The sequence below is a fragment of the Peromyscus maniculatus genome, chromosome 7 (assembly GCF_049852395.1).
Source record: "Peromyscus maniculatus bairdii isolate BWxNUB_F1_BW_parent chromosome 7, HU_Pman_BW_mat_3.1, whole genome shotgun sequence".
Taxonomy (NCBI): domain Eukaryota; kingdom Metazoa; phylum Chordata; class Mammalia; order Rodentia; family Cricetidae; genus Peromyscus; species Peromyscus maniculatus.
In genome coordinates, this window is record NC_134858.1 from 46588119 (window position 1) to 46602494 (window position 14376).

At 47.1% G+C, this 14376-nt stretch overlaps 1 protein-coding gene across 3 annotated transcripts in view; it reads right to left on the bottom strand.

The window, feature by feature from the left end:
* Positions 1 to 14376, bottom strand: part of Ttc12 (tetratricopeptide repeat domain 12) — a 43896-nt gene that overhangs the window by 14281 nt on the left and 15239 nt on the right. For all 3 annotated transcript variants that reach the window (XM_042280885.2, XM_042280888.2, XM_042280886.2), the window contains exons 8-13: positions 8353 to 8424; positions 6895 to 6955; positions 6240 to 6428; positions 5147 to 5216; positions 4049 to 4137; positions 1456 to 1624 (exon numbers count right to left, since the gene is read on the bottom strand). In XM_042280885.2, the coding sequence (XP_042136819.2) occupies positions 1456 to 1624; positions 4049 to 4137; positions 5147 to 5216; positions 6240 to 6428; positions 6895 to 6955; positions 8353 to 8424 (650 nt within the window). The remainder of the gene's footprint in view (positions 1 to 1455; positions 1625 to 4048; positions 4138 to 5146; positions 5217 to 6239; positions 6429 to 6894; positions 6956 to 8352; positions 8425 to 14376) is intronic.

Consider the following 14376-nt stretch of genomic DNA (forward strand, 5'->3'; position numbering starts at 1 on the left):
ATGGGTGGCAGGGCTCAGCCTGGTCCAGAGAGATTTTTGCTCCTTTTCTTACAGACGACAGAGAGCAGGAGCTGGGCTCCAGGGAACAAGCCCCAGGCGACGGCAGGCTGATGTGGTCTTGTTATTTGCTGTAGCATCCCCTGCCCACTCTGTGAATAGGGGGCACCACTCCCCTAAGTTACCACAGGACATAAAATGATATGGCAGTGAAGAAATCTGGCAGATTAACCTCTCTTTTAAAGTTACTCTGACACATTTGCAAAGCAGGCCACAGTAAATGCTGTTTCTATCAGGTCAAACCACATGAAATGGCTGATGTTCAATCTTTCTGATCTAAAAAAAAAAAATGGCATGTCAATTTCATATGGTCAAATTTATAACCAGAAAATAAGAAAGCAATGTCAATTGAAAAATAAATAAAATACAGGCTGGGAGAGAGCTCAGTTACAGTGCTTGCCACACAAACCTGAGGACTGAGTTTGATCTGCAGCACCCCAGAAAAAGTGGGTCATGGCAGCACGTACTTGTGGTCCCAGCACTGAGGAGGCAGGGACAGACAAACCAGTGAAGGTCACTAGCTGGCCTGCCTTGCCTAACCAGGGATCTGATCCTTGTGACAGGGATATATCTCGACAAACCAACTGGGTGGCTCCTGAGGAACAACACCCAAGACTGACCTCTAACCTCCACAAACATGCATATACATGTGCACTTGTACACACAAGTGCACCCACATACATATGTACACCCCCTCAGTACGTGCACACACATACCTGTGCTTATGCACACAAAGACACAACACATATATCTATCCTTACACACTAGATAAATTGGCAATAAACAAACAATTAAATAAAACTACTTGTTAAAAAGCTGAAAAGCCCAGACAGAGTCACTGTGGTTCAGGTAAGATGTTTTAGAAAATCCTTTTAGGAGTCATGCATACACTATCCCCACGTGTCTCAGTCTTTGAAAAAGTCCCATGAAAAAGCTTTGTTGTATTAAATTATACTCTCCCATTTCAGAAATGGCTGAAGGACATGCAAAACAAAATGCCAGTATTCTGTCAAACAGGAGAACAGAGGAAAAGCCAGGGGAGGAACAGGGTGGAACCTGGCCCAGGTCTAACAAGTCAGAAGCAAGTGCTCCATTTCAAGGCTGGCTTCCATGTCTGCCTATGGAGGTGCTGCCCTGACAAGTTCAACGGTCTCTGCTTGGTGCAGAATCAAAGTTGGGTGTGGTCCTGAGTTCAGCCAGGAGCTTGTCGGGTCGGGACACTCTGCTGTTAGGGTTCCCCTCAAAGGCTCTTTCTGATACTGTCTTCCATGAAAACTCATGACAGCCTGGTGGGAACCACACACCAGAGACGACAGCAGGAGGGAGGGGCAGCTTGACCTTGTCTACACAGTGGTGACCTGAGGGGCCGCAGGGAAGATCCCTCCAGCACAGGCTTACCGGGTCAGGTCGAGGTGCCTGATGACCTGGGTCCGGCCATTCTCGGTCTGGGTGAGCTGCAGCAGTAGAGCCAGGCTCTGCTGACGAAGAACCGTGATGCTGGAGGTCATGAAGGAAGGCAGCAGCCTGGCCATGTCGGGGTGGGTCACAAGCAGGCGCTGGTTTTCCTCTGCAGAACACAGGCATTAGTCTGCCTTGAGTGGCCACGACAGTTCTGTCACCCACCACCACCATAGGGAGTTGGCTCCTCTTAACATGACTTATCAGAACTGGACTCCAGGGTCAGCCTTCTGTGTCTGAGTATGTAGAGTGATGTCCTTTGCCAGTCACTCACTCCTGTGGCCCTCAGCTTCCTCATCAGTAACATGGGGACAATGGCCCACCTGCTAGAGTTTTTAATGAGAATTCACTGAGCCACTGCTTGGTGGTGCTAGACAAAGGCTGGTTCTCATAGACTAGTTACACTCTTATCATTCTTATGAAAGCCTTCTCAGTGGGTGGAGTGTGGAAACGCATGAAGGAAAAGCTGTTGGCTTAACTGGAATATAACCAGAGCATCAGCCTTTAGACAGTGGCCAGAGCAAACCGTTTGTATTCTTCCTAAGAAACGACGATAGCATGTGAGAAGTATAACTCCATAATATCGTGGACCGTGAGCCTTCCCAGAGTCCTAACACTGAAATTCAATGACGCTGAATTTTTTCTTGCTTTGTGTTCTCAGCAGGCATGTGGGAGTAGAGAGGACATGTCAGGAGTATGAGAATAAGGAATGAAACACATTAGAGCAAGCTGGAAGGATGCTGTCATGGTTTGAATCTGAAATATACTCAAAGGTTCCTGTGTTAAGGTTTTGGCGGCCTTGGCCTCTGGAAGTAATGATTCCCAAGGTGTGGTGGTCTGAATTCAAGTGGCACCCATAGCTTCACATTTTTGAATTCTTGGTCCCCAGTTGGTGGAACTGTTTGGGGAGGATTAGGAGGTGTGACCTTGTTGGAAGAGGTGTGTCACTGTGGGTATGCTGAAAGTAACCTCTCTCTGACCCAACAATATGCCACTGATGTATTCTCATGTTTCTGCTTTTGCACATTCTCCGGCTTCTTCAAAAAATGGCTTTATGTTTACTGAGCTGGGCATGTCAGATTCCATGAGCCTGAGACACAGCATATGCATACCCCAGGTGACAATATTTTTCATTAAAACAGCATAACTTCAAGGCTCACAGAAACATAAGTATCTGGGTTATTTTGCCTGATTCACAGGGAGTAAACACAGCCACCAAATTCTGCCTTTCTCACTTTCCTTCAGGAATCTTGGTAAACACATAGGCCTGAGTAAGGGACTTCGATAATTCTTGTTTTTGGTGTGTGTGTGTGTGTGTGTGTGCGCGCGCGCATGCGTGCGTGCGTGCGTGCGTGCGTGCGTGCGTGTGCGTGTGCGTGTGCGTGTGTGTGTGTGTGTGTGTGTATGTGTGTGTGCATATCCATGTATGGGTGTGTGTGCATATGGATGGAGGCCAGAGGATATCTCACATGTCATCCTCAGGCGTAGTTTAAGGCTTTTCTCCTTTCTTTTTTATTAGGGACTTACTGACTTCACATTGTAGGCATGCAACCACACCTGTTTTGTCTTTTTCTGTTGTTGTTAATGTGAATTCTGAGACAAACTAAGGGGCTTGGCTGTACCAACTGATCCCTTCCAGTAACTGGACTTCCTGAGAGGCTGCTTTTCTACAGCCTCTTTTGGTCCTTCCGCCTACTAAATGAAAGGAGATGGCTTCCTCATACTCAGCTGGTATGGTGCATACACTCTTTGCAAGCTCCACCCTGTCACTGTCCTCATTTCTAGTGTTTCCTGTCCCAAGAGCAAACCTATTCCTATGAAATGCATTTCTTTGAGATGAAGGGAAAAAGTTAAAATCTTGATATACACAGAAACCACAAAGGTGACTAAGAAAGATTGTGCAAGAACTTAATGATCTCCGGAGGATGCTGTATGAAGAAAGGTAAGAGTTGACAAAACAAAATCCCTCCGGCATTTTCCTATTTCAGTAACAGATGCTAATCAGTGTCCAGAGATGCTGGCTGATAGTCACATATCTCAAGGCGCTGCAAGGGGTGCTATGGTCAGCAAAACTGAAGTATTTTTAAACGGATGAGAAAGAAAACTATCTCATTGCTCATGACATGAGCAGAAGTCATGAGTCTGCAGAGCAGGAAGAGGTGGGGGGGGCACCACTCATTATGCTGACAGTGATCTTGCCCACTCTCTACTCCTGTGTCCTAAGGCAGAGGAGGAGGAAGGGGAGGAGGACAATGAGAAGAAGGAGGAAAAAGAATAGGAGAAGGAGGAGAAATAGGAGGAGGAGGAGGAGGGGAGCAGAAAGAGGAAGAGGAGAAGGTGGGAGTTGGGGAATGAATTCAATATAGAACTTGTGTTTTTGGATTCACACACTTTTTGGAAGGAAAAGGCGTGGAATATAGACACCAATCCTCCCAGGCCTGACCTTGGGGGAGGACTGCCATGCCAAACCACACAGTGTCCTCTTACTTCTCGGGCACACAACTAGCAATCGGCAGTGAAGAGTCAGGTTTACCATTGTCACCGCATACTGCTTGCCAGAGTTTCAAAACAGCCACACAGAGAACCTCTTCAACCGCGTCTTTCCCTTCTGAGAAGAGGCACCTGGAGAAGACAGAGAGCTTCTGAGAAGAGGCACCTGGAGAAGACAGAGAGAGTGATGTGGACCTGGGGATCAGTCTTGTTTTCTTCTCACTGGGTTCTGCCCCTCGACTCATCAGATGAAGAGTCAGGAGAACTTTTTAAATGTATATCCAAGCTGGACGTGGTGGTGTACACCTTTAATTCTACCCCTCAGGAGGTAGAGGCAGGCGGGTCTTGGTGAGTTCAAGGCCGGTGTGGTCTTTATAGAGTGGCCAGCCAAGGCTATATCATGAGAGCTCTCTCTCTCTCTCTCTGGAAGGAAGGAAGGAAGGAAGGAAGGAAGGAAGGAAGGAAGGAAGGAAGGAAGGAAGGGAAGAAATAAATAATTGAGAGAGAGAGAGAGAGAGAGAGGCTTATCCACAGGTCACCACCACCAAGGAGCTACCCATCACTGATTCCAAAGTTCCAGATCAAGGGCAAAGGCTGAAAACGCAGAAATAGGTACACAGAAGAGGGAGGACCGCCAAGGGCCATCGGTGATGAGTGGACATGAAAACATCCAACTCATGTCAGGATCCTCAGCCTCCTGGGGCATCCTGGCACAATATGAAATAAACACAGCACACCACGCCCTTTCATGTGGGTCTTGTTTCAGATAAAATTCTAAATGGAGTTATCTAGGACCCAGCTACTTCTACTTCCTTAAATGACCAGAGAATGAGAAATGCGAAAAAGAACAAATGAAAATCTTACAAATGCTGGTGGGAAACCAGTGGGAGTGATGTGTGTCTGACTGGGAAGTATGGAGAGGGCCTGTGGGACAGGCTCACTCTGGGTCAGCTGCAACAAGACAAAAGGCCTGAGGCTCTGAGCTCAGGGTGGTTCCCATGCCTTTCAGGGGTCACCCTGCTGACTGAGGAACAAGGATACAGCATTCAAAGGCCTTGCCTGTGTGGCCAGAAACTCCTTTCACACACATGGCTGTCTGTCTTTTCTTGATAGACATCTGGTTCTTTCCAAACCCCCTTACCTTCTTATGATCTCATGGTCAATGATGGTGCTGAATCCATCATGTGTTCTGAACAAGGTCCGTTCTGTGCCTGAAGTAAAACCACAAGAACCAGCTCAGGATCCTAACTCCCCAGGTTGCCATCTAGCTGCAGCACAGCCAAGCTGATCACCAGATTCCAGTGTGAAAGGCTAAGATCATCCAAGATCTAGCTGGACTGTCACACTTTGAGAAATCCAATCACCATCAGCCACTCAGTATTTCGCAGTCAGAGGGACTGCTTAGAAAATGTCAGCATCTCAATTCATTACTCTGCAATCTTCAGAGAGCCTACAGGAGCTATTAAATCTCTGGAAAGAACTGGAAAGCCATCTGATTCTAGGTATTTATTTTGACGCTGTTCCAGGCTCTGAAGAAGAACTTACAATTTCTAAGAAGCTGCTGAGGGGGCCATCTGGGCCACCTCTCTTCTCTATTAAATGGGGACCAGAGACTCCATCCATTTGTACCAATGACATCCTGTCACTGAGCAACCAAAGGTGTTTTAAGTTCTGCCATTGGTGTTTACAGGAACTGGCAACAGAATGGCATGCTCTCATTACAAGACAGAAACATTTCCTCGGAAGCTATTTTCATGTTCCAAGAAGCTGTTACCTATAGCTGGGTGATCCCTATAGTTTATCATAGACATTTCTTCTGTTTCTACATAGCACAGGGTGTGTGCATGGTATAGGATGTTAGAGTGGACGTGGGGATGTAAACAAGACATGTGCACACACATAAGGGAAAAGTTTATAGAATAAGTACACTGATATAAACACACGTGTGTGGTGGGAGTATATAAGCACACCTGGAACAGCTGTACACCACGTGTGTGTCTTGTGCCGTGTGCGTGGTGTTTACTGCATGAGTGTTGAGTCAATGCATTCTCAGAAGAGGACGGGACATGGGTGGAGGTATAATTCTTCCACACCCTCTTTGGCGCCTGTATTAGCGTAGATTTCCAGTGGACATTTGTAGAAGGGAGAGGATCTTTGTCCCACAGAGCCAGATCCCTGGACCCTGTGCCTTCACACTGACAATGCTCACGAAACCACCCACATGTCTAACTTACAGTCCGTCATCATTTCCGTCAGGATCTCAATGCCACCTGCGTAGAACAAGGGTGTCTGGTCGGGCTTGGAGAGGGTCTCCAGGAGATTTCTAGTTGTCATCGCTGTGTTCTTTCCGGAATCCAGAGACTCACGGGCTTTCTTCTCTTCGAGATCTGCCTTCTCTCGAAGAATGACTTGATTTAGGTATTCTGGCAAAACAAGCAGGAAAAAGCGAAATGAAGCGGCACCCTAACATTCGAAGGAACCATACAAACGGTCCCCCCCCAACACACACACACACATTTCTCTCCCACCCTTGCCCACTCCCGTCCCTTCAAGGATGGGAAGAACAAAGCGAGAAAACAGTTTAGACTCTTCTTCAGGAAGGAACGGTTTAGGAGCAAAGGAAAATCGAAACTGAGTCTCAAGCCATCTTGGAAATTTGGGGCAATCTAGAAGTCTATGGGGGGAGGGTATGGAAGAAAAGAAATGGGGGCGTCTAAACTGGAGAACAGAGGGAAGATGAGCATAGTGAGCCTGCAAACATGGAGGGCTGGGCAGAGCAGGAAAGGCAAGGCTCTGCCCTTGTTCAGGGCAGAGAAAGTCGGGAGGCACCCCAGTGGAGGGCAAAGGAAAACCGGATTTAGATGGACAGCAGCAGCAGGAGAGTCTCACCTTTCACTTGTGTCTGCAGCTTGGGATTTATCTCTGTAATCTTCTGATAACACTCTCTAGACTGGAAAACAGAAACAAGACCTTGAGAGGTGGTCGGGGGTAACGCTGATTACAGGGCAGACTGGGGCATCCCAGGGCTTGGTTCCTTCATTATCTGGTCTCATCTTCCCCCTGTTCCCAGCACAGGAGGCAGCCAGGGAAAGCAGTGAGCTTTTGATATTTTTGCTTGGGCTTCTCAGGTTCTGTGGCACTACAGGTACTGTTTCCAAAATTCACTTTAAGAACTTGTTTGTTAAATACAAACTGTGATGAGAACTACCCAGTCTTGATTTTTTTTTTGTGGTTCATGTCTGCCAGGGATAAGAATAATCATAATGTATATGCTAAATTTAGATTTGATATTTGCACCAAAAGCCTGTCAGCTATGCCCAGGGGAGTCAGGAAATCAGCCAAACTGGAGCTTGTGTTGACTGAGACCCAGGGATAGAAGAGAGCAGCCTGGAGTTAGAGGTACAGACTGCGAATCAGTCAGCAAAGGCGCCAGTCACTGAGAACTTAACAGTGAGTTCTTCCTGAGGAAGTGGTTAGACAGAAAGTTTCGAGAAAAAGAAAGACCAGTGCAGAGAGATTTGGGGGCTAAGACAGTGTCAATCCAACACATATATAAGAAATCCCCAGAGAGCAGTCAGCCAGTCTCCAAGAGAAGGAACTAAGAAAATAAACACTCAATCATCAAGGTTTGTCAAGGCTCCTCTAGAAAACAGACTAAGAATGACTAGAAGAGGGCTGGAGGGATGGCTTAGCAGGTAAAGGAATTTGTCACCCAAGCCTGGCAACCCGAGATGATCCCTGGAATCCAGGTCAAGGTTGAAGGAGGGAAATGACTCCACAGAGTTGACCTCTGACCTCTGTCACGTCATGCTCATGAACACACACAGTAACAAAAAGAGAATGAACACAATAAAAACTATCACATTAAAAAAGAAAAGAAACCCTGTCTCCAAAAACAAAAAACAAAAACAAAAAAAATAGAGCATTATGCCAGGATAGATGTACATATGTTAAACATCAACATCTTCTCAACCCCAGATCCAACCTCTGAATGATTTCTGTCAGGCTTGGTACCTAGGCTCCCATCACCCTCTACCACGTCCACCACCATCAACACTGGGATTCACTACGTGATGTCATAGTGGGTATAAGTATCCATTTGGAGTTAACGAGACTACAAGTGAATGTCGTTGTTGTTCATGTCTTTTCTCCGCGGAAGTTGAGGCCGTACAAGCAGAGGGTTCTTCTGGGGACTCCGCTGACATGAGCCCTACAGCTGACGGGGCTGTCCCGGATTTCATGCAATGTCCTTCCCAACCGCATTACGTCCGGCCTTCGGAAACCACGACCAGGTGGACCAACATCTAACCAACCTGTGAGCTAACTTACACCTCGCTGAGAACTTACCTTGCTGTAGTTCTTCAGGGCCAGGTGGGCTTTCCCCATGTGGAAATAGGCTTTCGTGCATTTTTCATCACACTGTGTGAAAGAGAATGGCTGATCAGATGTTTCAGAGGATCTGAAGTCATTAGGCACTCCCCTGCCTGCCTAGTTAACAGAACGAGGCCAGCACTTTGGTCCTCAGGACAGCTACCAGAGTTGACAATTAAAGACTTTTCTGTGCATTTGTGAGCAAGCTAATTGCTGCCTGCAAGGAGCCTGGACACATGTGTAGTGAGCCATTCCAGCTTTGCTCTGGAAGTTCCAACCCCCATTGAGGCTTCGGCAACTGTCACGCCTACAAGGCAGGGCCAAGGGAGGCACCTGGAAACCCCAGATCTGGATGGGCCAGCTCTCTCTGTTCCTGGACCCTTGATGGTGGAGGTCGACCAAGCAGAGCTCCAGAGAACACCGCTGGACTGAGATACACCTTCCCCAGACCCCACGACTTACCTATCTCTTCATTTGTAAGTTACCCACTAAATAAATCTTCCTTTTTACTACGTGGAGTGGCCTTAATAATTTCACCAATACACATGGGCATGCTCTCTTCCAAATTAGTGATGCCGCCAGCTATCACTTCCATGTAGAGACTTGCTCAAGAAGTAAAGCAAGACCCTAACTTCAGAAGAGCCCTCAACGTTGGCTGAACGTTAGAATCACCTGGAAGTCTCACATATGTCCTGACCTAGCTGCCCCTGGACCAATGAAATCACTGTCTAAATGGGGTCCAGCAGATAATTTTTCAGAATTTTGGTTAATACAACTGCATAGCTAAGTTTGAGAGCTTCTGCCTTAATAGTGACAGGATTCTCTGGGAAAACAACTATGGTACCAGTATATCTTAGTAAGCAGTAGGTTCCTTCTTGTAAATAAGCCACAGCCTGAACAATGCTATAGTGCACACTATATTGGTCAATTGTCATAATGTTCTTTGAGCTCACTGAGGAGGAGGCTGGGTCTTGAAGTGGGGTTGTCACCCACTCCATTTCAGACCCAAATATGTTTGTCACAAAGTGTCCTCCGAGGCGTCCTGTCTGGGGATGGGTTGGCTATCCTAACTCTGTGATAGGGGAGAGAGAACAGCAAAACAGCTCAGTAAGAATACTGTGCCCTTGAGAACAGCTGGAAGGTGAAGCGTTTCCAGCAGCAGTTACTACTGGTTATCCGATGAGCATACCAATGGAGGAAAAGAGAGGCTGGGGGTAAGGCCAGGGAAAGCTCCTCCATGACAGGAAGTTCTATCGGGAACTCCAGCTGACTGCCTCAGCTGCCCCAGTCAGCTTCTGCTGGATGTTCTGAGGGCCTGGCTTGGTGATGTTAGCTCTACCTGTAGCTATTTTTTTACTCAGATACTCTGCTCTACTTGGGACTCTCTAACCAACTGCCTTGAAGAGGCTTCTCCAGTCAACCTCTGCAGGATGCTTTTGAGCACCTAATTTGACCTTTTGCTCTCTCCCATGCACTCTCTCCCCTCCTCCTTCACTTCCGCCATTCTCATTCTCTCTCTCTCTCTCTCTCTCTCTCTCTCTCTCTCTCTCTCTCTCTCCTCCTCTTCCCTTCCCTCCCCCCACCATGCTCTCTCTCTCCCTCTCCTTTCTTTCCTATCTCCCTGCCATGCTCTTTCTCTCTCACCCTCCCTTCTTCTTTTTTTTTACTTTGGCTTGCTATACACTTCATTCAAATCAGAATGTTTGGCTATTGTAGATCATTCTTTGGACCACACAGAACAACCGGGAATTCGCATTAGTATCACTGAAGATCTAGATGGATGCCCCCCTGCAAAAGGAAGGCTTTAAGTGTACAGCTAAGGATATACCGTGCATAGAAGGGCCTTGCTCCTTCCTGCTCCTCCTCATTGTAAACCTGCAGGGAGCCATCCAGAACAGATATATGAACCAAAATTTGAAACGCCAGTTAATTAACCTTCACTGATTCCTTTATAAGCCAGGTATTGAGTCAGGTGAGACATCCTTCAGGGTTTAGATTTAGAAGGTTCAAGAGGTCCATCTCAGAAGTCTAAAATGTTCCAGGTGAATCAACAACGAAGAATGTTGATGAGGCCACTAGCTTTTGAACGACTGTTTTCCTTATTTGGGAAGTAAAGACAGTAATTCTCTCTCTCTCTCTCTCTCTCTCTCTCTCTCTCTCTCTCTCTCTCTCTTTCTCTCACCATTGGGAGGAAAAATCATATAGCAGTTAGCACTCTGCTGGGTAATATTCCGTCAGCTTCTGTTGCTGTGGTTACAACAGCAACAACAATACATTTCACAGCAAATGTGATTTAGAGAAAGGCTAAATAATAGTAAAAGAGGGAACAATAAATGCTGCAGAAACTTTACAGGCGTGTTTTTGTGTATACTATTTCCTGATCTATTGCTAAGAGAATGGGAGTCATGAAGAGAAGAAAGAGCCCAGGCTGACCAGTCAGTTCCATGGGCCAGGCACTGAACTTCATGGCTTGTATGGATATTTTCTGTGAGCCTCAGAGTGATGTAACAAAGTGGGCCCAGTCATCCCCACCTCACAGACGAGGAAACCAGAGTGAGAGAGGGTTGATACTGTGTAACTGGTGCATGGAAGAGACAGAATTTGAAATCTGGCCACTTAATTCCAGGACACAGGGGCTTTAAAAATGTTATCAGGACCGGGGGTGTAGTTTGCCTAATATGCACAAGACCCTGGGTTTAAATCCCAACACCCAAAATGATACAAATAAAGCCACATCTCTTCAGAAATATGCTATGAAAAAATGAACACAGACTCTACAGGAAATGTTAGCCTACAGGTTCAGTAGAGGGGACTCTAAAGAGAGAGGGTCTAAAACGGAGGAGGCAGTGGGGAAGGATTTGAACTGAATCTTCAGTGAATGGAAGGCTTGAAGGGAGGGTGACAGAAAGAGACAGGATGGGTAGATCCAGAGGCATCGGAAGCCTTTATGGACAGCACAGCTGGAATTGAAGTACTGCGTGGAAGAACAACGGGGCTGGAAAGGGCGAGCCGAAAAGACTCCACGAGGAAGTCTCAAATACCAAGTGAGAGGAAGGCGCACTACCAGTGGGGGCGAGAAGGCAAGACGGTATGGAGGTGGCATGCAGTAGTGACCAGAGCAGGGAAAGGCTGGGAGATGAGCAAGCAGTCCAGACAGTCACTGGGAAGGAGGGCTGGTGCCTGAAGTCCCAGTGACAGTGGCGGGAAGTGGCGTGCAGACATCAGAGCTATGTCAAAGAAGGGGCAGCACCAGCCAGATATACGTGATGAGAAGTCAGAAGAGGAGAGATGCCTGGAAGGCATGGGCGCCCTGAACAGAAAGAGGGCACGAGGGCAGTTAGCTTGTAGACTTCCTGGGCGAGAGGTGGGAGTGCCAAGTCAACCAAGTGGAAACCTAGATGAGGTAGCTGAGATGGAGCTGGAGCAGGGGAAGCAGGTCTGAAAGCTACTTGCATCGATGACAGGTGCGTCCATGAGAGGAGATGGGGATCGTGAGAGGAGATGAGGACCTTTGAGGGCACAGCTGTAGAGAAAAGGAGGCGGGAAGCAGAGCGGTGAACAGCGCGCATTCACAAAGGATGACATCCAGGAAACCGAAAAGGAGTGGCCAAGGGGAAGGGAAGATGCTCCCCACTTCCGCTCACGAGAACAAATATTCAGAGCACATTCACGGCACAATACCAGGGCTATACAATTGGGGCGTGCAGGTCTATAAACCGAAGACCATGACCTATACGGGTGTGGCATAGAGAAATGGATATAGCTTGACATCACCTTCCTCCTCCACCCACAAAGAGCAGCTAATAGATCTTCTTACGGCTGGACCTGTCCAGTCTAACCAAGAGCCTCCTGTCACATGTATTTATTCCAATGAACCCCACACTCTCTTTGAAGGAGTGGGGCCTTCAAAGCAGGATGGATTTCACTGTGCAGGAAGTGTGCTGCTGACGATGACATGCACCTGCTCCTAATTGAAAACAGCTTTGCCGCCCTTATCTTCTTTGATGAGGAACATCGGTCCTGAAATATCACTTGGTCTGGTCTCTTCCAATTTAAAAGTGTCAAAAGAGTGTTAAACTGGCACAAAAGTCCCCACACTATTAATAATAGAATGCCAGAGTATTCGCTACTGAGATTTTAAAGAGAGCGAACCGGTTCTTGGAAGTCGCGGCTTCCACAAAGAGGGAAATCACCAGTTTTCAAATTCCTTTTGAGTCGACCCAAACCTCTTCTGCTGGGAGCCTCACTGGGCATTTAACAAGACTGGCCTCCCAGTGCCAGCGGGTATTTTAGTGCCAGCTGCACGGGCCCGCTCTGCTTTGGTATTGCCATTAAGTTAATTATGCGGAGCGTCTTTCGACGTTTGGGCAGAGGCCAGTGTGTTGGCCTGGGTCAGCACTGGGTGTGTCTACCTCTTTGGTCCTTGACTGATTAGAAAAGACAGTCTGGAGGTCCTGTGAGGAGATCCTGTTTCTTTCTCAGAAAGGAATGGGATCAGTTCCCAAGGACCGTAGGATTTATAGTTTCCCAGCAGGAGCTTTTTACAGTAGATAGTTCAGAGAACAGGCTTACAGTCAGTGTGGCCACTGGCTTTGTGATTCTGAGCAAATCGCTTAATTCATCCCTGAGGCTTCATCTTTTGGTCAGAAGACTGTGGAAACCAGGGGTACCGAACAGAATATATGCTGTGAGCCTGCAGCAAATGATGTTTTTTGCTGTTACCATTGGAACAGCCAAGGAAAACATCCTGGGCTCTCTTTTCTCCTCATGACTGGTGACAGAAAAAGAAACTGTGAGCAAACAAGGTGATGATGGTGTGGGTGAGCACGTCCATGCTGGAGGTACGACGCTGGCATCAGCATGGGGCCGCTCCCATGATTGCAAGACCAGTGTGACAGAACAGTGTTTCCCCCACACTGTGCCTTCTGAAGGGTAGCACAGTCAGGTGCTTTGGGGGACCTGCAGGTTCACACGCGCTTTATGAACCAATGGAATCCAGGGTAGTTTTCTAATTCACTCCCGTTTCCTTTGCGTATGCCCCTCAATAATAATAATAATAATAATAATAATAATAATAATAATAAAAGGCAAGAGAGCCATCGAGATGGCTCAGCAGCTAAGGGCACTTGTCACGAAAGCCTGGTGACAGAAGTCTAATCTCTGGGACCCACCTAAAGGTAGAAGGATGAAACCAACTCTAGAGACATCCTCTGACTTCTATCCATGTGCTATGACATGCACACCTACACATGTCATGCATGCACACACACACACACACAGATAAAAATTTAAAGATTATCAAGAGTATATGGCTAGTATGGGGTTGTGGATGTGAACTCCTGATTTAGGCCATGGTCATTGGGTGAGGCTAAGTGTACTGTCCTGGAGGCTGAGGTGGGTAAGAGGATGGCAGGTTCAGAGCTAGACCAGTGAGACCTTGTCTCAAAATATAAAAGGCTTGGGGAGGTGGCTAACTGGTGAGATTCTTGTCTAATATGTGAAAAGCCCTAGGATAGAAAGAGTGAGGACTAGAGCTGGAGCGAGACAGAGAGATAGAGACAGAGAGATGGAGACAGAGACAGTGAGATAAGACAGAAATAGAGAGACAGAGAGGGAGACAGAGATAGGTTCATATTTTTATGGAGTGCCACACAAAATCTGCAAGCAGTTTAAAGATGAAAATGCTTCTTGTTTCTAGACCCTTTGTGGGGCTCGTGTGCGCTTTCCTCTGAGAAGAGTTGTTTGGGTAATTTTTTTTTTAAAGGCCTATGTGACCAAGTAAGATAGGGGAGCTTGGATTTAGGGTTATTTAAACAGTTAGTTGTCGGAAATACTGTTCACAAGGACTGATTGTGTCACCCAGGAGCTGAGCAGTTCCTGCTTCCCTGAACCTTGGATTCTCCACTTGTATGCTTTTGGAGGGAATAGAAAGCAAAGCATTGTGCATATGCCCGAACCTGACCCAAGGGGGAAAATACCATTTATACTTCTGCTATCCCT